General features: G+C 53.8%; 1 protein-coding gene across 8 annotated transcripts in view; it reads left to right on the top strand.

The window, feature by feature from the left end:
* Positions 1–23,264, top strand: part of FGD3 (FYVE, RhoGEF and PH domain containing 3) — a 44,504-nt gene extending 21,240 nt beyond the window's left edge. For 3 of the 8 annotated variants that reach the window (XM_032635937.1, XM_032635936.1, XM_032635931.1), the window contains 14 exons: positions 344–480; positions 2,074–2,230; positions 3,656–3,794; positions 4,377–4,435; positions 7,184–7,330; positions 7,675–7,767; positions 8,973–9,052; positions 10,430–10,460; positions 11,381–11,488; positions 12,546–12,608; positions 20,697–20,819; positions 21,118–21,258; positions 21,912–22,055; positions 22,318–23,264. In XM_032635937.1, coding sequence (XP_032491828.1) covers positions 344–480; positions 2,074–2,230; positions 3,656–3,794; positions 4,377–4,435; positions 7,184–7,330; positions 7,675–7,767; positions 8,973–9,052; positions 10,430–10,460; positions 11,381–11,488; positions 12,546–12,608; positions 20,697–20,819; positions 21,118–21,258; positions 21,912–22,055; positions 22,318–22,563 — 1,668 coding nt within the window. In that variant the 3' untranslated portion in view covers positions 22,564–23,264. The other 5 variants (XM_032635933.1, XM_032635932.1, XM_032635934.1 and 2 more) reach the window with 5 other exon arrangements.
* Positions 23,265–24,285: the final 1,021 nt, after the last annotated feature.

Here is a 24,285-nt window from a genome sequence, read left to right as displayed (position 1 = left end):
CAGAAACTGGGTTTTGACAGGTGCTTCTTCTGTTTGTAGCTCACAAAGCAAAGAAAGGAAATCAGGACCATCCATTTCCCTTGAAGGGCAGATGGAAGAAAGATGGCCTGTCCCCATCTAGAGGGGACTGTCCCTGCCTCACCCCTCAATTCTTAGCCATAAGTAAGCTTGCTTTAAGACCATAAGGTTCTTTGAGCCAGTTTGATGAAGTGGAAGGTTCACTAAGAAAACATAAGGCAACGGCAGCCTCTCTTGAGCTCCCATACCTGCAGCAGAAGCATGATCGTAACCATCTGCAGTGACCCACACTCAGTGACCACTGCATGGGCTTCTCCGTGCCCAGGTTTTCTGCACCCGACTGATGGAAGCAGGGATCCCTTCGGAAGTCACCACAGGCATCTTCTCTAACATCTCCTCCATCTATTGCTTCCACGGGAAGTTCCTCCTTCCTGAGCTGCAGACACGGATCATGAATGAGTGGTAAGTGCAGCTCATGGTGCCTGGGAAGTGTAGGGGCTGGCATCTCCCAGGGAGTCTGGCTCCAATGCCCTTGGTGGTTGAGGGTCATGGTGACACTATTGCAGTGGTTTTGTTGAATACTGTCTGCCAAGCAGCCTCTAAATCTGGGGTTTGTATGCCCAAAAGCCAGGAGACACCTGGGGAGCCTGTCTCATAGTGCCCTGGGCTCTCTTTCTGTAGGGTCCTGGGCCAACCCTGACCCCAAGCCCTCTCAGTGTCTTAGCTTCTTCATCTGCAAATTAAAAGGACTTTAATACCTGCTCAGGGCTTTGTGGAATTTAAATGAGGTTTGCCATCTGCAAACACCAGTGAATAGACAGTGCTTATTGGTTTATCTTCCCTCCTAGTGTATATTGCACCTCTGCTTTAAAAAATGAGATGTTTTTCTTCCTCAGCAGTGTCCCCAGAGGGCTGTCCCTCTGTCCCTCTGCCGCTTCCGTTCATTTGTGGCAGAGGGACTGCCCAGCTGTAAGAAATGATAATAAAACATTACAGACATGGCCCCCAGCTTGCCATTCTCCATATTATGTGCTTCCCTCTCTGTTCTGGGTGCTGCTGCAGCTTTGCTTTGGGGTCTCTGCTGTCTCCCCTCTTCACTGGCCTGGCTTGAGCCAGTGTGTGGTTCTGTGGTAAGAGAAGAGGCCATTTCCAAGCTGCAGCCAGGCCAGGGAGAACACAGAGGCCAGGGGGCTTGATTGGGGGTTGTCCCTGCACCTGCAAGGCTCAGCAGGGGTCCAGGGCAATTTGTAAATATTTAGAAAAACATGCTCCACCTGCAGAGCAGGTTATACTGTGTCCAAGGCCATGAGGTTAAAGCTCAGGGCTAGATTGGCTTTCTGGCTGATGCAGTGCACACCTGCTAGATATAAGTTTTCTCCTCAAGGCCCTGGAGTGACTGTCAGCACACAGACACTCCTTGTGTAATAAGGGTGCGAGAGTCCAGCAGCTTGCCCATCCGTCTTCACAGGTGGTGGGCCTCTGAGTGCATGTTCCTAGTAATGCTGCCAAGGATGACTTTATGCATATGTCTTTTTTTCTTCTTTTTGATTATTTCTTTAGGATAAATCCCCCACAGTTCTAAGGTCAAAGGTTATATATTTTCTGCTCCTTGAAATTTATTTCCAAATCCCTGTCCAAACCATTCATTATTACACGGTGCTGCTTTCCCATGACATTGCCAGAGTTAAATTGCCCCATTGTTCCTAATCTTTGCTCATATAGAAGAAGTATAATGGGGTTTTCTTGATTCTTTTTGATAACTGTGGCTCATCATTAAAGTGATTCCATTATTACTAACAACTCCTGGTCTTGAGCAATCGTTCTATGACTGCATGGTTGAAGTACTTTACATGATCCTCTAGGTAACACACTATTTTCCATCCCATGTGATACAGAGAAGGAAAGTAAGGCTTAGGGGAGGTGACCAGTTTGCCCACCATCACACAGAGCTGGGAGTCAGGCCATTGTCCCATAGCTCCCTGGTGAAGTCCCTGTCTCACCCTGGCACTTCAGCGGAGCTGTTTGCCTGACGATCTCACTCACTCCCCCACAAAGGGACACAAACCCCCGGCTTGGAGACATCCTGCAGAAGCTGGCCCCATTCCTCAAGATGTATGGTGAATATGTCAAGAACTTTGACCGGGCCGTGGAGCTGGTGAGCACCTGGACCCAGCGCTCACCGGCATTTAAGGACACTGTCCAAGGCATCCAGGTAGGGCGGTCCCACCTCTGCTTCATGGGCACAGTGCTGGCTTTGTGTTTCAACATGGAGAAAATCAGTAAAATTGTGGGATGTGTCCAGATGCTCTATTGATGCTTTGATCCTTAAAATAACTTCCAGGGACAAATCATCATTCTCATTTCATGGGTGAGGAAATCGTGGCTCAAAAAGTTTGTGCAGGGCTTCCCTGGTGGCGCAGTGGTTGAGAGTCCGCCTGCCGATTCAGGGGACACGGGTTCGTGCCCCGGTCCGGGAAGATCCCACATGCCGCGGAGTGGCTGGGCCCGTGAGCCGTGGCCGCTGAACCTGCGCGTCCGAAGCCTGTGCTCCGCAACGGGAGAGACCACAACAGTGAGAGGCTCACGTACCGCAAGAAAAAAAAAAAAAGTTTGTGCGATCTATGTCATCAGAAACTGTCATTCAATAGGACCTGGATCCAAACTTGCTGGTCTCCCTCCACAGCATCTCTCAATGGCTAGTGGAAGCACTTAGGAAAATGTTGCATTGATCTTTTCTTTCTCTTTTTCTGCAAACAGCCTGTCACACCTCTGGTTGCTGTTGTCTACTGCCATGTTGGTCTTTTTCTTACTGATTCATGAGGTTTTTATATGTTAAGAATGTAAGCTGTTAACTGTCAAATGTGTTGCAAATTATTTTTCTCCATTGATGTTTTATTTTTTAACTTTATGTATGATTTTGTTTTCCATACAAAATTTTGGGGTTTTAATTAGCCACATTCACCAATTTTAAATAAAGTAATGCTTTAAAAAATATTTCAAGTATGTGCCACATGCACATACATGCATACATGTGCACACATAATACATAGGCACATGTGCATGTGTGTACATACATATGTGTTCACACATGCATACGTGCACCTACATTCCTCACTGTACCCTGAAGGGTTAATGGGCACAGAGTCCCTCTGTGCTGAGGGTTTGGAGGCCAGGCTCGGATTTGGGGTGGCCCCTTGATAACTTTCTGTGTTTTCCCCAGATCCCACTGTAATCAAGTCACCCATGATTTCTCAGCGTAGGGTCCTAGATCCCCCTGCATCTCTCAGCATCCCTGTCCCTCCCCAGAGAGGATAGCTCTGATAATATCAGAGTGTTTCCTTCTCTCCTTTTGCCTGCACTCCTTGCACGCTCACCCCCTCACTTATGTCTGGGTCCTCCCAGCTGTCCCCACAGAACAGTCTCCAATGAGGATGTGTATAAAAAGGCCAGCGCTGGGTCTAGAGCAGGCCTGCCTGGGGTCCAGCTCCTTACTCCATCATTCAACCTCTCCAAACTTCAGTTTCCTCTGCTGTAAGATGCGGTCTGCAGTCATTTGGGTACAGTACTCCAGGCAGCCTCCTGGGGGATCCACATGTGTGTCCAGGGGTGCCCCACACTGCCTCTATCTCCCCCACAGAAGCAGGAGATGTGCGGAAACCTGACGCTGCAGCACCATATGCTGGAGCCCGTGCAGAGGGTCCCCCGCTATGAGCTGCTGCTCAAGGACTACCTGAAGAGGCTCCCAGAGGATGCCCCAGACTGGAAGGATGCAGAGAGTGAGCCAAGCCGGCCACAGGCTGAGGGGCTCCTGGGCGGTGGGAGCTGGGGCCCCTGCTGAAAACCCACACTGAGAGAGACAAAGAGTCAGAGAGAGAAAGAGAGAGACAAAGAGGTAGACAGAGACAGAGACAGAGAGACAGAGAGAGCTCCAAGTGACCCCTAAACAAGGAGGTGACTGAGAGTCTGAGTGTAAGGGAAAACCGCCCCTGCCCCCATTGCAGTGCGAGGGGTGGATGATGGTTCTGTGGAGGGGGCTGCTAAGTGTTGGCAGAGCTTAGGCCTCACGCAGGACCTTATGGGGCTGGCAAGGCTGCTCCTGGTGCATGGGCAGCAGCTGGCAGGCAGCATGGGGCAAGGTCTGCACAGGGGAGTGGCATGCCAACCCCAGCGGACCCCCAGCAAATGGGATGCATCTGCAGGGTCGCATCCCCACACCCAGGGCCAGGTCTCATGAGCAGCCTGGTACAGCCGTGGGAAAGGGCAGGAGCAGGGCAGAACATGACACTAAGCCTCGTGGGGCGACTACCTGGGTGGAGCCACCAGGCGCCCTGCAGCTTGACTCTGTCTTCTTCCTGCAGGGTCCTTGGAGCTCATCTCCACAGCTGCCAACCACTCCAACGCTGCCATTCGGAAAATGGTGAGTGTGGGCGACCCTGGAAGATGCCCAAGGGACCAGTAGTTTGGGGCAGGGAGGGCACAGGGTGGGCCAGGCACTGTCAGCATGCATACTTACCCACCTGTCCCCCAGGAAGACAGAGACTCCACTGAGAGCCAGACAGGCCTGTCCCTTACTAGCTTGGTGATTGCTGGTAAGTTATATAGCGCTCCATGCCTCAGTTTCCCCATCTGTAAAATGAGGTCACTGACAGAATCTGTTTCATTGGGCTGTTGTAGGGATTAAATCACTCTACATGAAGTGCTCAGAACAGGACCTGGCATAATTTAGTGTTAGCTCTTGGTGTCAGCATCATTAATTTTTCGTTCATTCACTCACTGAAGCTCTGTCAGCTGAGGCTGCTCTAACAAAGTATTGTAGACTGGACAGCTTAAACAGTAGACATTTACTCTCACCATTCCGGAGGTTGGAAGTCCAAGACCAAGGTGCTAGCAGATTTGGTTCCTGGTTTGTAGACAGCCAGCTTCTCGCTGTGTCCTCACATAGCAAAAAGAGAGAGCAGGCTCTCTGGTGTCTCTCTTAATAGGGCTCTAATCTCATCATGCCCCCACCCCTCCCCCACCCCATGACCATGACCTCATCTGAACTTAATCACCTACCAAAGGCCCCACCTCCAAATACAGCCTGAAGGTGGAGGAGATGGTGTCCACTTGTTGATCTAACGCCCCCGAGTAATAGGCTCTGCCGATGGGGAGGCCTCCTAGCTCATACCAATGCCTTTTGACCCAGTGGGCCCTGTCTTCAGAGGCCCTTGTTTGGCCTGCACACTGCCTGGACATGGTGTAAGAATTTCTAAATCCTTGTCCAGAATTAGAGATCAGGTCATTTCACAGGAGAATCCAAATTCCTGGCTTTACTGGAAAACTCTGAAAACCCCAGGCCCACACTACAACCTGGGACGAGGCGAGGTGCCCCCTAAGTGGGCCGGCTCTCCAGGCCGCCACAGTCCCTACCCAGCCCTGGTTGCCTCAGTCCTGAGACCTATTTACTTTCACATGGGCACTGTTGTTTTTTGAGAGGAAAAAGAAAGTGAAATATTTCTTTGACCCCACATCTCTCAAAAAGGAGAAATGAGAGACGGGCCACCTGTTTTGGGGCAGCTCTTGCTATGTGTGGTCCACGTTCTGTGTCCTCATTACCTGCCTGTCCCCGGGATTGGGTCTGGAGCCCCCAGACCAGATGCGCCTGAGGTCAGGCCCACAGTGGGGCACCCATGGCAACCTAAACAGGTGACATTTCACTCTAGATACTTTTAATCTAATCTCCCCTTTTTTTCCTCCCCAAGACTAAATCTAATGGAGGAGAAAGAGCTGCTTCATGGAACTCTGTGGTCATGAGCTCACACAGAGCCCATGGAGGAGCCCCCATGGGCCTACATCTCTGAGGGGCTTGGGGTGGACTCCTGTCCCACAGTAGCATGTCCACTGTGTGGCAGTTCTCGCTCCAAGTCTGGTGAGGTCTCTGTGACAGGCAGGGGGCTCTGGTCAGGTGTGGGGGAAGGCTTATCAATGTGTGCTCATGGGACCCTCTTCATGCTTCTACCTGTCCATCCCTAATCCCCTCAACCTGGACCACCACCCCTGCCTCCCCACCTCCAATCTCCCTGGTCTCTGGTCTGTACTTCTCTACTCAGAGCTTTCTATAGGTTGCTTATTTTGTCACTCCCTGTCCAGAAGCCTCCTGGCCTGCCACTGCCTCACAGGTACACACATAAGCTCTCCTACATGTCCACTGCACGCCCAGCCCCCAGTACACACAAGGCCCTTTGGCCCTGCCTAGCCTGCTCTTCCTCACTCTCCATGCTGGCTCCCATGCCCACATCTACCACCTGTTTCCATACCAGAGGCAGAAGAGCTACCAAACCAGCCTGCTTCCAAGGAGTGCAGGCTAAGATTGGTCAGGTCCAAGGGCAGTGGCTGCTGTAGCATGGTGGATCCATGCTCCTTGTTGCTGGGTTAAGGTTCCTGTAGGCTCAGCTCTGCCTTTTGCTGAGTTCACTCCTTCATTCCTGGCTCAAGCTCCTGGTCAGGGCCTGTGGCCTCTTGGCCCAGAGCTGGAGCAACGAGCTGCCTACCCTCTCCCCTCACACCACAAGGGTGCTGGTTGGCCATATGACCACACAACCAGTCTCGAGAACAGAGGGCGATGACCTGTGGATAGGCAGAGGTCTGGTCTCATCATGGCCCTGGGCCATCTGAGGGTGGAGCAGGAAACCAGGTAAGGCTACCACAAGAGGGGATGACTGTCCAGGGCAAAAGCTGCAGCTGCCCAGCGTATCTCCTCTGACCCAATGCCCTTCACTGTGGAGGCTAAGAGAGCCAGTCCCAGTTCTCTAGCTGAGACATCTCCAGCAACTCACTTGATTTTTCTGTGCCTCAGTTTCTCTGTCTATAGATTGAAGATAGTAATGGCATCAGCCTCTTAAGGCGGGTGCTAGAATTAAATTAATTAATACCCACATTGTGTTTAGAACAGGGTGTGGCACATAGCAATGGTGCTAACTGTTGTTATTATGTATTACTCTCTGCAAGGTGAACCTCTGTTCAAGGCCCGTGTTTTCCCTCCCACCGTTGTCAGCAGGATCGTGGTCCCTCCTTGGTTCTGGACCACACTTGCAGGGCAGGGTTCCACACACCACTGGGTCCCCAGCCCTGGCAGGCCTCCAATCCCTGTGGTGGGGCAGCTGCCTGAGCCCCGTGTCCCTCTCAGGAGAAAATGCACAAGCTCTTGGAGGTATACGAGAGACTGGGTGGGGAGGAGGACATCGTCAACCCTGCGAACGAGCTGATCAAGGAGGGCCACATCCAGAAGCTATCAGCCAAGAACGGCACGACCCAGGACCGCCACCTCTTCCTGGTGAGCCCCCAATCGGTCACACCCAGCCCTGCCCAGTCCTGCCCAGCCCAGCTGCAGAACCACGCCCCTGCCACGCCACACCCAGCCCAGCGGCAGAGCCTGGGCCTACCCAGCCACTCAGCCACACCCTCATCCAGCCCAGGCCCAACCAGCTGCAGAGCTCCGCCCCACCACTCAGCCACTCCCCCAGTCCAACCCCCAGCGTGCCCTCACCACTCCCACATTCAGCCCAGCCCCGCCTAGCCCTGCCCACTCTTGCCAGAGCCACGCCCCACCTCCTCCCTGGGGTGCTCCTCTGTGGAGTCAACCGCCCCTCACCCCATACGTGCCCGTCACTATCGCAGTTCAACAGCATGATCCTTTACTGTGTGCCCAAACTGCGGCTCATGGGCCAGAAGTTCAGTGTCCGGGAGAAGATGGACATTTCCGACCTCCAGGTGGGTGAGCCCCTCCCACCGATCTGTTCCCCTGAGAAAGCACAGAGCAGGTGTAGGGACACAGCGCTTTAGCCACCAAAGTACTCACTGCTGTGCAACTGATTGCCTGCCTACTTGTCTGAGCCTTGCTTCTATCCTGACCCAGGCATGGGGGAACATCTCTGAGGGCGCCTTGGCCTAGCATCCTGGGCTGAATGGGCAGGATCCCCTGTCCCTCCACTTGGCCTACCTGCCAGTGCGCTGCCGGCTTCATGTTGGCAGGATGAAGGGCAATGCCAGGACCTGGGCCATCTCCTGTCCCCTGTGAAGTCAGCCCTAAGGGCCCCACTTACAGACTCTAAGGGAAACTTGGGGTGAATGCAGATGGGGTGCCCATCCTGCCTGTTCCCTTGTCCTTGGTCCATGCTCTCTCCACTCCTGAACCAATTTGGAGCCCAGATGAGGTTCTGCAGGCACTTGTACCCAAGGTCCAGATGACCTGTTGTCCCTGCTGTCCCTATTCCTTGCGTCCATTGATGTCTCGTGCTGTGGGGCTGCTGGAGCTGGAGTCAGTCCCCCTCTTCTGTGGGAGAGTGCTTTGAATTAACGGGCACTCCAAAAATACTGGCTAAATCAAAGTATTTCTTTATTCTAAAAAGTGAAGGGTTGCATTAGTGATACAAAAAAATCCCTTCTGACAGTGGCCAGCCTGTGGGCCACATCCAGCCAAGGGCTGTGGGAGTAGAGTGTTGAGGGGATGAGGGAAGGCTCCCTGTTGCAGACACCTGCAGATAGAAGGTACCTGCCCATGGGGCCTCAGAAACCCCGGCAGGGTAGTGGAGATCCTCCTGGCTCTTCTCCTAAGATTCCCATCCCTGTGTCGGGAGTGCCTGTGGGTACCTTTGTGGGGAAAGGCACTGGGGCTGACTTCCTGGGAAGCCCTGAGAGCAGGCAGATTTGGCCGGCACAGTTCCAAGAACAGTGAATGAGCGGTTCTAGCCCTGCCTGAGCAGGTCGGTGGTCCACCCTCCACCATGGACTGACTCATGGAGTGGCCCGCAGCAACCATGACCCTAAGCCGAGCACTCCCCTGCAGACTCACTGGGTCACCTCTCCCCACCCCTTCTCAGGGAAAGACCTCCAAGTCTGAGAGTGTGAGTCCACAGTTCAGGACCTGCTAAAAGTGACCTACTGTTTTTGTTTTGTCCTTTGTTGTATGCCTTCAGGTGCAGGATGTCGTCAAGTCAAATGCAGCCTACACATTCATCATAACTGGAAAGAAAAGGTCCCTGGAGCTACAAACTCGGTAGGTTTCAGCTGCCTTGGTGTCTGCTGCTGTGTGAATATGTTTGACCTGAAATTTTAGCAGATGGCTTCCTTTTCTAAACTGGATAAACTTTCGATGTGTTTGTGTTCATTTTACTCGCTTATTTGTGGTTTAAAATGTAACAGTACTAAGGGGAAGTCAATGAAAATTAAGCCTCTGCCCACACCCTGTTCCCCACCACCAGCAGACATTCTTAACCATCTCTGAAGTATTCTTCTGGAATTTCTGTCCCCATACATATGTATCTATTTTTTATTTTATTTATTTATTTTTAAAAATAAATTTATTTATTTATTTTTGGCTGTGTTGGGTCTTTGTTGCTGTGCGCAGGCTTTCTCTAGTTGCAGCGAGCAAGGGCTACTCTTCGTTGTGGTGCGCAGGCTTCTCATTGCGGTGGCTTCTCTTGTTGCAGAGCACGGGCTCTAGGGTGCATGGGCTTCAGTAGTTGTGGCACGCGGGCTCTAGAATGCAGGCTCAGTAGTTGTGGCGCATGGGCTTAGCTGCTCCACGGCATGTGGGATCTTCCCAGACCAGGGCTCGAACCCTTGTCTCCTGCACTGGCAGGTGGATTGTTAACCACTGTGCCACCAGGGAAGCCCTGTATCTATTTTTTAAATCACAGATGACCATTTTCTATCTAGTCTGTTCTGCATCTTGCTTTTTTCATTTAATTTATCAGAAATCATCCCATATATGAGCACCATTTTCTAAAGCAGCATAATTTTCCAATATGATCGTTGGCTGGTTCCCATTGACGGGCACCTAGGTCCTCTGGGGTCTTGCTGTTGCAAATGGTGCTGCAAGCAGTGTCCATGAACCAAGTTTCGTACATATGTGTCGTTACGTCCATCTGGTAGACTCCTGAAGTAAAATTGCTGGCCAAAGGGTAGCATGTCCACTCTAAATTTTGGTGGTTGTTGTCACACTACCCTGTAAGATGGTGCGTGACTTGTGGTGGGGCTTGGGAGAGCGCATCTCTCACTTCTGCCAATGACGTGAGATCTTTGCAATGACCCATTGTGGCCCACCAAAGTGTTGGTTTACATCCACTGCAGAGGGCTCTGCATACCAAGCTTACCACATCTAGCCACATCTGACTTCATCTGGCCACACCTGACCCCACCTGCACCCACAAGGCCACACTTAACTCCACCTGGCCACACTTGACCTCGCCTGACTGCACCTGGTGGTACTGGCCACAGTGTTCCAGAGCCTTTGGGGCCGCTCTCCCAAGCCGTGAGTTGCACTTTCAGGCAGTGAGCAGCACAGGCATGTACTTCAGGGCTGAGAGGAATCAGGTGGTTTAGAGTCAGTATCCAAGACTAAATGAATAAAATACTCTTTTGGCTTTTATAGGACAGAAGAGGAAAAGAAAGAATGGATTCAGGTGAAGCTCCTAAAGTTTTAAAGTAACCAAATGACCAAATTCTTGAGCGGTATGGCCATTTCATGTTGGAGCAAGGGATGGGATGGCCCCGTGTCCCCCCCAGGTATTACCCACCCATCTATCCACCTTGAAGTGATGGGGTGACCAAGTTTATAAGCACCTTCGGACTCTACAAACCTTTGAATCCATTCTCTTATTTGGGGCTCCCCAGTAAACAAGTAAACATAAAGGCCTGGAGGTGGACATGCAGGGAGGTGCCCTCACACTGGGGAAGATCTCCAGTCTGGCAGCTCCAAGGTGGGTCCGCGTTGTCCTTCTCTCCATGGCCGGCAGGAGCGGTGGGTCTTGCAGGACCAGCAGCTTGACTTCCAGGACAGAGCCTGTGCTTCCAAAGACAGGCCAGGCAGTGTCCTGGGGCAGCCAGAGCAGGCTCAGCTCAGAACCAGCCATGGTAGGGACACAGGTCAGGAGGGCCACGTCAGAGCGGAGGCCAAGGCAGTGACCGGGGTTGGCAGACCACCACCAGGCCAAACGCTAACCATTAGTGATGGTTAGCCACCATTAGTGGCTCCCAAAATTCATAAGACAGAAATGTGAGTGAGAAGAGAAAAAGGAAATTCAAACAGATATTAGATGGGAATGCTGTTGCAGGAAGTGGAAACATGGCCTCGAATCCATATAAAATGTTCCAAGAGCATCTGCCCGTGGCTTGGAGTACTGCGTGTGGGGTGGCACTGGGACCCATGGAGATTGGAGTGGGGACCTGGTCAGTCACTGATCACATCCCTGAGCCTTGTTCCCTCATCTCAGAGGACATGTGAGGCTGTTGGTCAGGGGAAAACGCAATGACCACGGGACGCTTGTCCTCACCCTCCTGGAATGCTCTCTGAGGGCCCTTGTTCTCTGTGGTTTTGTTTCAGGTCATTGAGGCCACCATTGAGAAGCACAAGCAGAACAGCCAGACTTTCAAGGCCTTCAGTGGCTCCTTCAGCCAGGATGAGGATTCCTCCCTCACTCCAGACCCGCCTGTGAGTGCCAGTGTCCCTGGGGCAACCCAGGCCCTTTGCACAAGGACTGGTGTTTGGGGGGGAAGCTGGTCCCCATGCTCTCCTCATGCCCACCTTTATTGAGCATCCATGTGGGGACGCCTATACCTTATAGCTGGGGTGGTCAGTGATTGGAGAGGAGGGAGGGAAGGACAGGCCTGGATAAAGCTGCTACATGAGGCATTGTCCTATCACATGCACCTAGGGGCTGTGATCTTATCAGCAGGGGTAGCTTGCTCCCCGTGGGAAGCTGTCCCCAGGCCTGGGGGGAGCCAGGAAGCAGGATCCCCACCCAGGGCCACATGGGTCCACCCTAGGCCTTGGCCATCCCCTCTGTCTAGGTATAACCAAACATGACTTCACAGTGAGGGTCCCTCACTCCATGCCTCAGGGACATCCCTGAAGCTAAGGGATACCCAGCCCAGCCTGGCTGAGCAGCCCTGAGTCCCAGACACCAGGCTGGGTTGGCCCTCCCTGTGGTCTCACTGGTCTGTGGGCGACAGGCCACCTCATTATCCACTTAATATTTGCATCAAATCTCCATTTTGTCTGCTTTCTGGACTATTTTAGAAGAAAATTTTGTGTTGTCCCCGGGCAGGGAAAGTACTGTCCCCTACTTTGAAAAGAGGTGACCTGGAAACAGAACCCCCCACCCCACCCCATACCTGCCGTTAAAGTTGGTGCAGGGACAGAGCCTGACCGTAGAAGGCAGGGCACCGAGCTCTCCACAGATGCCTGAGGAAAGCCAGATGCCAGGGCCACCTCACGTGGTGTGATGCAGCTGGTTAGGCCTGGTGGGCCTCAAGGAGGTTCATACCTGCCTACCGCCCTCCACCCCAGCTGGGAAATGATAACTCTTCTGAGATGCCTTCAGGCCAGGGAGGACAGATTCCCAAAGTCATAGCAAACACCAGGCCCCGACAGTCTTCCTCCTGACCCTGTGACCAGACAGAAGGAATGGTGGCATTCCAACGCTGCATTGGATGTCAGCATGTGGCCACAGAACCTCTGCTCATGCCAGCTGTCTTGTCCCCTCCAGATGGTGAGCGCCAACTCAGAGGTGCCTGCAGCGGTAGCCACTGGTGGAGGGGGTGCTGCAGGGGTGAGTGACCCCCCCAGCTTTGACAGGGGTGGGAGGTGGAAGTTGGGGTCAGACCAGGGTGACCTGAGGGTGAGGGTTTAGCCTCCCCCTTCCATGTGACCTGGGTCCTCACAGTGATGGCCTCTAGGGCCTGTTGGTGGAGGGCTGGGGCAAGCCTGCTGGGACCCAAATATCCATTTCCTTGGGTAGGTGAAGGTTACACAGCTGAGTTCTTCTGAAGACTTGTGCTCTTTACCACAGGTAAAGTATGCCTGGATGAAATGTGGATCAAGGCGGTACCTGGCCCTCAGGAGGCTCAGTCAATGTGGGCGGAGAAGGCGTGGTCCAGGGTCAGATAGCCTGTGTGCATGTCCCCACCCTGACAGGGCCAGGCCACGGGATTATGCCCGAGTCCCTCCTGCTCTGTCAGTTTGGGAGATTAGTAACAGGGTAAATGTGTGCGCCTCACATGCAATGAGTATCCAGTACAGGGAAGCATCATTATTAACCACTGGGCCTAATAGTCGTGAAGTCTGATGACAATTATAAGCCTAGACTACCAAGGAGCTGCTGTACCCTGCATCCTGAGAGGGGATTCTCCTGGGCATCTTCGCTTTGCCCTATCCCTGAATTTTCCAGGCTCAGAAGGAATGAGTGGAGGCCTGAGCCCCAGCCTGACCCCTAACAGGGGGTTTGCTCCTAAAGGGGAACTTCCTCCATGGGTAGGTCGGTACTGCCCCCACATTCTCTCCACTGGGCCTGCCTCTCCTTCCCTCCCCCTGACTTCTCTTTCTCACATCCCTCATCTGGGCCAGCACTCCCTTGGTGGCAGGTGCTCCCCAGTTGGACAGCAAAGTCTGCCTGAATTTAGCACCAACTTGCAGAGCTCCTTCTTTCCTGGCTACAAGGGCCACCCTGCTGGTCATCACAGCCATTCTGGGTTGGGACTTGTTAGGGTCAACCCATTTTAGGAATAGGAAACGGGCTTGATAGGTGAGGAGACCTGGCCTTTTGCTCAAAGGCCTTGTGGTGGGACTTGACTTTCCTGGGACAGCAGCAGAGGGAGGGACGGATGTCTAGCTCATCACGGGGAGTAAATGTTCCTGTCCTGGCTTAGATTTTTAGTAAGAAAACTAGTCCCCTCCTCCCACATAATCCATGCTGCTGGGTAGCATTGGGCCCCAGCTGAGGCCCCAGAACAGGTGTGCCCAGATGCTCCAGTCCCCTGCTCTGTTACAAGAGCAGAAGCTTTGCCAGGTCACCACACGACCCCTGACCCGACGTGTCTCTGACTGCCAGGCACTGGGAAAACCTTGAGGAGTTTTTGGGCTCCCATGGAGGGATGGAGCATTTCTAGGGCATGATGGGCTTCAGGGACCAAGTGAGAGGAGGGAACCCCCTTACTTGAGTGCTACTGCTGCCACAGGGCGGCACTGCGAGAACCAAAGGGGGTCTGTGCTAATTTGTTTGAACTCAGTCAGGAAATCTGAAGGCAGCATTATCAGCAGGGGAGACATGGTCTTGTCACAGCCCCTCAAACTCCCTGAGGGGCTCCCTGCATTGTGGCTCTGTCTGGCCCTGCCTTCCTTCCAGTCCACCCTCCCCCACCATGCCCTGGCCTCCCTCACTTGGCCATGTCCCAGGGCCTTTGCGCCTGCTATCCCCTCTGTGCAGAATGCCTCAATTATGCCTACTGTGCCCCAAGGCCTCATCTGTGAAGCCCTCGCAGCTGACCCCAGAGTCACTGACAAGTGTTTCTCACATGAAGCAACCCACCATCAGCTTTCTGAATCACCAAACTGTGCGTGTGAGGCTGGCAGTGTGCTATTGGGCTCCTTTCTGGAACGTCTAGGAACATCATGAAAAGCAGCTTGCACACTCAAGCTTCATCTGTGTAACTAACTGCCCAGAGAAAAATGACACATGGGGCCTCTCCAGCTTTCCAGTCAGCTCCAGGGTCCCTTGGCCAGGGTCTCTGACAACCTCCATGATGGCCCTTTGCATGAAGCACTGCTTCTCCCTGTCTCTGCAGAGGAGCTGAGCTGGACCCCCTGCAGGGCCCCCTGCTATCCGACCCTTGGCCTGGGGCATGCCGGAAGGCATCAAGGGCCGTGAGCAACCCCCATTCTTTGTAGGGTGAGTCCACAGGCAGGCCTCAGTCCGTGGATGCGGGGTAAAGTAGAAGTGGCTGTGGGCTGTGTGGTCAGGGAGACAGGGCTGAGGAAGATCCAGTGCCAAGGCAGAGACAGAGGAGCAGGAGGTGGGGCTGGCACACACGACAGGCAGTGCCCATCGGAGAATGTTCTAGCTGGAAGGGACCTGAAGGTCACATGTTTAATGTTTTAACACGTGGAGTGGGTCCTGACATGAGGCCTTGGGCAACTCCTCCCCCTCTACCCTCACCTTCCCTTGGGTGGGGAGAAGAGAGAGAGAAGCTGTGTCAGGTATCTGTTGGCTACTCGGGTGCCCCTCCGATTGGTTGCCCAACTCCTTTGACAGGTAAAAAGGTAGCTGAGAGCCCCTGAGGCACAGGGCCTCAGCGCAGTCCAGGGGTCTGCCCAGGCCAGGCTGCAGACTTGCTGCGCATCGATGGCGACGCTCAGCCAGTGGATATGCAGGCCACCCCACCTTCTTCTACCCAGGGGCTCAGGCTTCCAAGGGCTCTGCAGCATCATTGACTTGCCAGATGCTCGGGATCACAATTCAAGTTCAGGCCTCCTTGTCCCAGTCCCTTTATCCACCCCAAGCCAGGCCCAGGCCCTACAACAGACAAATGCTTGTCAGCAACAGACTTGCAGTTCCGGCCCCAGCACACATGGCCCGGCCATGGTTTTTCTCATTTGTGTTTCTGACGAGCACGGGTTTTGGTGGACCCAGGAGGGCAGCTCAGTGAAGCTCCTGCCATACAGGGCAAGTCCGAGATGTGCTCAGTGGATATTTGTGGAAAGTACCCCAAAGTGGGTTTTAATTCTGACACTAGAAAGAGTGATCTTTGCTACAACATGCCAGATGTAAGCTTTTGGAGAGGAAATGTAAACTCACTCTTGGTGTGCTCATTTGATTTCCTGGTGTTGTCCTCAGACGCACAGTTCCCACTAGGCCCTCTTTCCTAAGAAAAGCTAAACCCAAACCAGGAAGTTTTGCAAGGGAGTCTTGCAGAATCCAAAGACTTCCCCGTTCTGCAAAAGTTGTGTCTCTCTTCACGGAAGCACAGAAATGTCAAGGCCTCCCTGGGCTCCAGAGCCACCATGGCAACATATGGACCCTTCCACGATGTCGTGAAAGGCCCCATCCCTGCCACCCGTCGTTCAGCATGCACAAACTTAGTGCTGCCCCTCCACCCCAAGCCCAGGACAGGGCTGCCTGTGAAGGGCAGAGGGCCTGGGCTGCACCCACCACAGGGCCGGGCCTAAGACCCGGGCCTACGTCCACACCCTTTAGGACCGATGATAACTGTGTGGCTCCATCTTCTGAGGCTGGTTGTCAGGGCCACTGTTTGGGACCCAATTCTTACCTGAATTTTCCTCCTGCTTCCCTGCTTTGTAAGTGAATCTGCTGAAGAGAAAACATTGAATAAAACAGGCCCTCAGCACAGACCTCCCAAGCCCACGCTTGTGCATTTGGAGCGCTTTGGGTGAAGTCGCTTGGCTGTTACTAGGGAAGCCACGGTTCCACACCTCCCTGGTTAGACTTGGCTCAGGCCTTTCCAATGTCTCCACATCCAAAAAGAAAATCTGAGCCCCTCCCTTTGGTTGACTTATTCTATATCCTCATCCAAAAAGGAAGTATGGTTGGCCAGGAAGACCTGTCCTCATTGTTGCAGGTGGGCTCACCTCAGCCACCTGGTCACCAGCCCTCGGTGTCGGGAAATGCCTGGGGGAGCTGCATCAAGCATGGGCCATGGTGGCTTACAGTCTTCAGCACCGAGGAAGCTGGTTCCCAGCCAAGAAAGCTGGTACTCAGACCCTGTCTGATCACCGAACTGCAGCCTAAAAAAAGGAAGCCAGGATGGGTCGCTCTTCCAAGCCCCAGCCCCAAGATGCCCGGCTCTAGGAACTGCCCTCTGGTCCCTCTGGCCAGGACAGGGTCCCTGCTGACCTTCAGCACCTGAGCTCTTGGCCACATACCCCTGACCTGCTACAGCCTCTCCTCCACCTTGTGGGCAGCCCTGCCCCTCAGGGATGCCCCAGTAGCCCCCAGGGCCTCTCTGTGTTCTCAGCAGTTGTGCAGCACTGTTCGCAGGGTCTGGAGAGCCCAGGTTCTGCAGCACATGTAAGTGCTTGAAGGCAAGATGCGGATCCAGCCACCTGCCACTGACCACTCCCACCTCGAGTGCCCTTGGTGTCCTCACCTGGAAAACAGGCATGGCAGGGTCACCATGAAGGTTGGTAGGGGGCTGAGGCTCCTGGGCCACAGCAGACCCAGGGATGGCCCCTCCTCTCTCTTCTCATGTCTGAGCCCCAGCAGTCCTGAGAGATGGTCTCAAGGGGAGGAGCCCTGAGTGGGGCAGACAGATGTGCCTCAGGGCTAGAGTGTGGCTGGCAGCCAAGGCCGGGTGACAGGGGTTGCCTTCAGTAAGGCATGTGGCTGTGGGGAGCGTCAGTATTGCTTGTCGGGTCTGTGCCACCCATTTTCCACCCACAGGGCTCTGTGGTCCTGAGCTGCATGGAATAAACCGAGAGGGGGCCCAAGGTTTTCTTACACCCAGTGTCCATGGGGTCAGGGGTCATGAGATGGAGGAGGAGGGTGATGGGGTCTTGGACAGAGCAAGCGTCCCTATCACCCTCAGAGGCACCAGCTGGTCCCAGGGCTCCTCGTACCAGGGGGCCAGCACTGGCCTCACAGTGGTGGGGCCCACAGTGGGGTCTATGAGCAGAGGCAGCAGAGCTTGGAAGCATAGGCCAGAATTAGTGTGCTCAGGCTACTTAACAAAGTGCCACAGACACTTATTCCCTAACAGTTCTGAAGGCTGGAAGTCCAGGATCAAGGTGTTGGTAGGGCTGGTTTCTCCTGAGGCCTGTCGACTTAAAGAAAAACACACAACTTAGAGTTGAGTTTAAGTTTTACTCAGGATCTTACTGAGGACTATAGCCTGGGAGATAGCTCTGAGGAACTGCTTGTAAGAGGGAGGGGAGGAGCCAGTATATGTACAAATTTTTTGGCTAGGAAATACATGTAGTCAAGCATACATTTTGGTAAAAGATTCCTGCTATATCACAAAGAGCAGGTATCTTAAGCTAATACTTTTAAGTGATTTTCTCTGCATGGGAAGATGCAAGAATCTGGGGTCACTGAAATTCTTTCTGAGATGTGCCTCTATCTCGGGGCCTGTTTCTCCAACACACAGAATGCCTCATCTTGTTTTTTTCATCCTGAATTCCCTCCCGAGTGCACTGTCGTGGGTGACTGCAGTGGGTACATCTTAACCCTTATATAACTGGATGATGAGTGGCACTCTTTGTTCTTTTTTTGTTCACAGGCCTCTCTCCTTGGCATGTAGATAGCCATCTTCTCCCTGTGTCCTCACATAGTCTTGCCTCTGTGTGTGACCATGTCCTAATCCCCTCTTCTTATAAGGACACCAGTTATATTGGATTAAGGCCCACCCTAGTGACCTCATTCTACCTTAATCACCCCTTTAAAGGCCCTCTCTACAAATACAGTCACATTCTGAGGTGCTGGGGGTTAGAACTGCAAACTATGACTTTTGGGGGACACAATTCAGCCCGTAACAGCCTCCAATGCCCAAGCCCCTCCCTTCTGTCTCCCTCACCCCCAACCAGTGCATCTCTTTCTCCTTAAACTTGCAGAGTTTATATTAAACATATTTTTAGCTTATTTTGTTCAAATTTTTATTAGGGAAGCTTTGGACACACACAAGTAGAAATAACAGACAGCGAGACCCCCCACACCAGCCTGGAGCAACTTCAACTTTGTGCTGTTCATGTTTTATCTGTCTTTCCACCCCTATCCTCACCCCACCCCCACATACTCTTCTTTCTTCTGGAATATTTTAAAACAAATCTCAGACCTCATTTTATTCTGCTCAGAAACACTAATGTTAAACTTATTTTAAGTGTTTCTCTTTTAAACAGAAAAATTGTCTCTGGGCCTCTGTTTCCCCATCTGTGCAGGGGAGAGGTTGAGACAAGCACTTCCAGTAGCCATTCTAGCTCTGACATTCTGGGGAATTTGATACATATCTGTGACATTTCTTAAAGTCTTAAGTTTGTGGTGAATTGACTCTGTTTTCTGCTGGGACCCCAGCGCCCCCTACCCACACAGAGAGGAAATGCTAAGGGGCTGGGGTGGTTCAGAGCTAGAAAGCTGTTTCATCAAACGATGGGGCATTTCCTGAGAGCCATGGTAACATGTAAGGGCAATCAGCAAAACCAGTCAGGATTCTTGTGCTGTGATGGGGTTCAGGGCCAGGGACGGTTCCTCACCCCACTTTACAGATGAGGAAACCAAGCTTGGAGAGGAGAAGTGACTTGTGCAGGGTCTCATGGCTGATGAGGGGCAGGGCAAGGGCCTGGGAGCTGTCCCCCAACTTGCACCACTCCTAATCATATGGGGAAACCTAATCAGACAGCGCTACTGAGCCCCCACCCCAGCCTCACCCTGCATGGTCGGTGCCCACTCCCACCTTCACTCCCTCCTGCCTCCTGCTCACCTCCCAAGCCCTTGCATCTGGTGGGGCTGGGGTCCTGGACACGACTGATGTCACTATGGCCAGGGGTAGGCAGCCAGAGTGGACCACATAGGTTCCCTCACCCAGCTCTCAAACCGCTGTCCACAGTGCAGAGGGAACACAGTCCTCAATGGGAATGTGAGGCAGGAGGTGGGGGGGTTAGGGGGGCTGGTCAGTGAGTGGCTGGTTTGCTTTTCCATGTATCTATTGGTTTTCTTCCTCTTTCACAAGCTGTTCTCGGTGAACACTTGAGAAAATCCAGATAAGTGAGTCAGATAAGAGTTACTCTACCCCAAACAGCCAATAAGATCATCAGGTGTGCTTCCTTCCAGTCTTTTTTTCATGCACGTACTCTTTTTGGTATAAACATTATACGCTACTGTACATTATTTTGCAACTTGCTTGTTTCCCTTAGCAATATAACTTGACACCTTTGAACAGTCTTCCAACATGTCGCCTTGACATCTACCTCCCATGTATGATTTATATACCTGTTCCTTAGTTTTAGACTGCTTTAGATTTTTAAAAATTTGTAAATATGTTTAACTAAAAAAGGAATAAATACTTTTTTTTTAAAAAAAGTAAAGTGATAGAATAAAATGAAAACCTCTCTCCCACTGCTGCCTGCCACTCTCCAATTCCTCTTTGCTCCAAGGAGTTTGATGTGGTTCTTGTAAAACTTTTTGAGAAACCTTACACAAAACAGCTTGTTTAAACGTAAAAGAAAACAAACAAACAAAAAAGAAGTAAAAGCATTTTATAGTGTGTTCTTGTGACTAGTCTTAAAGATCTTCTAACCTCTCTGAACACACACCATGTTTCATGACTTCCCGTTGTCTTGCTGAAAGGACTCATCACTGCCCTCTTTTGTGGGAAATTCAGGCAGCATCGGAGGAGATAGAGAGGGGAGTCCAGCCCCTGACCCTGCTCCCACCCCTGGAGAGTACTCTCACACGTGTTGGGCGGGCAACTGCACACCTCTGAGTGCCTGGCATGGAGCAGGGACCATGCTCTGGGGTCCAATAAAGGGCAGAGCATGGAAGCAAGGGCCACCTGGCTGGATGCTGGGTGCAGACACCCCAGTCCTTGGCATCTGGGCTCCTGTGCAGAGCAGCCACCGTTTCCCCCAGTGTGGGTTCCGGTTGTTATCTTTGCAGACACGCAAAGTCACTGACCTCCGTGGTGGGACAAGTCATTCCAAGCATAGAGTTCCTGTTCCCCTTGGAATCTCACCCCGTGTGACAGCAGGGCAGCTTCTGGGGAGTGAGGCTGGGCAGGGGGCCATGGCCAGGGTGGCTCCTGCTTAATTCCCTTCTGCACGTCCGGCTTTCTTGCCCTGTATGTGCATTGCCTGTGTATCGCACAGCTGCCACTCCACATGCGCTGGGAAGCTGACTGCAGCCGTTTGCCTCCCACAGCTTGAGCCCAGGAGAGGGTCGTCTAAGACCAGACGTGACAAGGAGAAGCAGGGCTGCAGCAGCTGCGGCGAGACCTTCAACTCCATCACCAAAAGGAAGCACCACTGCAAGTTGTGCGGGGCGGTGAGTCCAGGTGGGAGGAGGCCAGCTGCTGGGACCTCCATGTGCTTAGTTCCTCCTCCAAATCTTCTTTCCATGCACACAGACCCCTGGATCCTGGAACTTCTGAGCAAGAAGGCAGGCTCTGGAGGCCCAGCAGGGGCCAGACTTGGGGTCTTTGCCCTGTGGACAAGGCTCCCGACTCCCATGGCTCACAGACAAGCCCTTCCCCTCCACAGGCCGTTACACCTCTCCTTCCAGCCTCCTTCTGGATAGTCTTCTGTCCCTGGGCATTGGGGTCACAGGTGCCCTTGTCTTGCAGGTCATCTGTGGGAAGTGCTCCGAGTTCAAGGCTGAGAACGGCAGGCAGAGTCGTGTCTGCCGAGAGTGTTTCCTGACCCAACCGGTGGCCCCCTCGAGCCCCAGCCTCGAGGAGCCCTTGGAGCCCAAGCAGAGCACAGAGGTGGGTGGGCTGGGGCTGGTGAGCCTTCCAGACACAAGACCCCAGAAGCCTTGACAGACTGCTCCTAGTGCTGTCGCCTTCCCTGGGACCAGGACTGGTAGGGCTCAGTTGGGTCCATAGGCCACTGAGAGCAGCTAGCAGTTGAATGCCAAATATCACGTGTGTGCATGTTGGGCTCTTAGGATCCAGTCATGGCCGAGAGCTTGGGAACCATTTGCACTCAGGAGTTAGATGGTGCATTAGTCAGCTCAGGCTGTATAACAAATACCACAGCATGGACAGCTTAAACAACAGAAACTTATTTCTTCATAGTCCTGGAGGATGTGAATGTGTGTGGTGTGTGATGTTATGTGTGAGAGGTGTGTGTGTGTACAGGGAAATCATCCACAGCCGCCATATTCTGGTTCCCTGCTGTTCCACTTTTTCCTACCTTATCTTTATTTCTGTCCTGACCCTTCTTGTGGTCTCACTGCCTAGAAGGTCCAGCCCAATCCCAAGTGGCCTTGCAGTGACCCTGGGGAAGCTCAGGCTGGCCCAGGCCTTGTCCAGTCTGTCTCCCCCGCCTCTCTCCCCCCAGAGCTTCAGCCTTGGTGCTTCCTGGAGAGTGGCTCTTACAAGGGAGACTCCACCTGACTTGTCCTCTGTGTCCCCAGAAGCCAGCCGCGGTGGACCCCCCGCCCAGCCTGCTCTGTGGCCCCCTGCTGGTGTCGGATGGCGGCACAGCCTGGAGCAAGGTGTGGGCTGCCATCTCTGAGTCGGACTCCCTGGAATTGGTGCTGCACCTTCGAGGAGGCAGCCAGCTGTGTCCTCTGAACGCTGGGCCACAGTGGGGGTGGGGGTCCACCCTGCTCCGGCAGCCCACAGCCTCAAGCCCGCGGCGCCCAGATAGGCCTGGGCCATGCAGCCTGGGCCCAACCCCACGTGGTGGGTGGCTCATGTGACCCTAGGGCCTCAGTTTCCCCGGCTGTCCAGAATCACCCTTCTGCTGCCCACTTGTGGGGCCACTTAGTGATGCCAGGACTCCAGAGGCCGGGGTGCTGACGCTCCTCTCCTTTCCTGCAGGATGGCCAGCTGCTGCATGCCATCCCTCTCTCTGGCTGCAGGGTGAGTGTGCCAGACCCCGCAGAGAGGCTGGATGCTGGACACATGTGGCAGCTGCAGCAGGCCCAGCAGTCTTTGTACCTGAGTGCCCCGTCCGCCGAGCTGCAGCAGCAGTGGTTGGAGGCCCTGAGCTCAGCAGCCCACGGGCATCTGGCCCAGGCCAGCCCAGGGGCCCAGCAGCCCCAGGCCCCAGCTGCCCCATGAGTTGAGTCTCTGCCGTGTCTCCTAGCTGAACAGCCACCGTGGCAGGGCCTGTACTCATCTGAGAGGTGGCATCAGGCCACATGCAGGCATGAAGGGAGCCTGGATTGCTGAGGGACCAACAGGCCACATAGCACTTGGCCCTGGAGGGTTCCTCCATGTCAGAGAGGAGAAAAGTGAGGCCCAAACAGGGGCAGCCAATTGCCCAGGGTCACCCAGCACGTCCCTCAAAGACCCGGGCCTCTGCCTGCAGGCCCAGCAGTGTGGCCCAGAATGGGGCGTGGGATGACTGTCAAGAAAACTCCGAATGGGCAGTGAGGGGTCATCTGCGCTGGAAGACAGAAGGAGCTCATGGGTGGTGCCCAGGGACACCTGGTGGATGTCTGCAGTCATGCCACCCCTCCTGACGGTTGCCCACCCATCTATACCATCTACATCCATGTGAGCTGAACCATACTGGCCCCCTGGACTCCTCCTCTCTCCTCTTTCCTCTCCCGGGGACTGGGCACACCCTGTGCCACCTCGTAGCTCGCCACCCCATTTGGAGATGCCCAAGGGAGCGAGTGGTGGGTTCCTGAATAGCCATGCTGCGAAACTACAGGGGGACCACACAGGCGTCGTGATTTGTGGCCTGAGATTTGTGCCTGCCTCCCCTGGTCGGTGGTGGACAGTGCTTATCTACATAAATAAATGCTGGCAGCCAACAGGTGGACACAGCCTTGGGGCAGGGTCTCCCCACAGTGGGCCTGGTTGGCTGGAGAATGAGGGTAACAGATGGGCACAGCCGGTCATGACGCCCTGGACCCCAATCCAGGCCTGCAGGGTGCAAGTAACACCCCTGTGGTTGCCCCAGGATGCAGCGGCATTAGACAGGGGGGCCTCAGACAAGGTGCCATGCCTGGAGACCTGCTCTGTGTCCCTGGTCATGTTAGTGAGGTAGACAGGGCCATTTGCCCCTGTAGCAAGTAGAGCCAGACTTAGATACGGGATCGTGGGAGTGCTGGCTACTCACAAAGATGTCAGGAAGGTCTATTTGCACCAGAGCCCCGAGGGCCTTGAGGGAGAGCAGAGGGACCTAGGAACTGATGACTGAGGGGTGTCCAGTCCCTTGGGACCCCCATCCCTCTAACATCCGCAAGGCACCCTGAAGGGATGCCTGTCACTGCCCAGCCATGGGCAGACTTGCAGGGCACATACCTGTGGGCTGAGAGGGTCATTGTGGGAGCCAGAAATGGATGACCGGTCATGGGTGAGGCAGGGGTGGGGCCCAGGCAAGGAGTGACAGGGCACAGGTGAGGTGCTCAGGGCACAGGTGAGTTGGGACCCAGGTGAAGTGGGCAGGGCCCAGGTGAGGTGGTCAGGGTCCAGGTGAGGTAGGACAGGACACGGGTAAAGTAGAGACCCAGGTGAGGTGGGCAGGGCACAGGTGAGCTTAGGCATGAGTCAGCGCTGTCCCCCACATACCCACCCTGCTATGCTTAGATGCTGCTGCAGCTGTATACCTGCTGCATACCTGGGCCTCAGTCCTGCATCTGTGAGAGCTCACCACCCTGCAGTGGGTGTTCTGAAGCTGCTTGATACCAGCAACTTGCCCACTGGGAAGGGGAGGCCAGTCCCTTCCAACCGTGCTCTTACTCAAGGAAATACAGCAAAGTCCCTGCCCGTGGAGCCAAGGCAGGGACAGCAGGTGTCAGAGGCATTGAAGGGACCTGGAGCCCAGCCGGC

The sequence above is a fragment of the Phocoena sinus genome, chromosome 6 (assembly GCF_008692025.1).
Source record: "Phocoena sinus isolate mPhoSin1 chromosome 6, mPhoSin1.pri, whole genome shotgun sequence".
Taxonomy (NCBI): Eukaryota; Metazoa; Chordata; class Mammalia; order Artiodactyla; family Phocoenidae; genus Phocoena; species Phocoena sinus.
The sequence above is the reverse complement of the archived record's forward strand: the minus strand, read 5'-3'. Positions and strand labels throughout refer to the sequence as shown.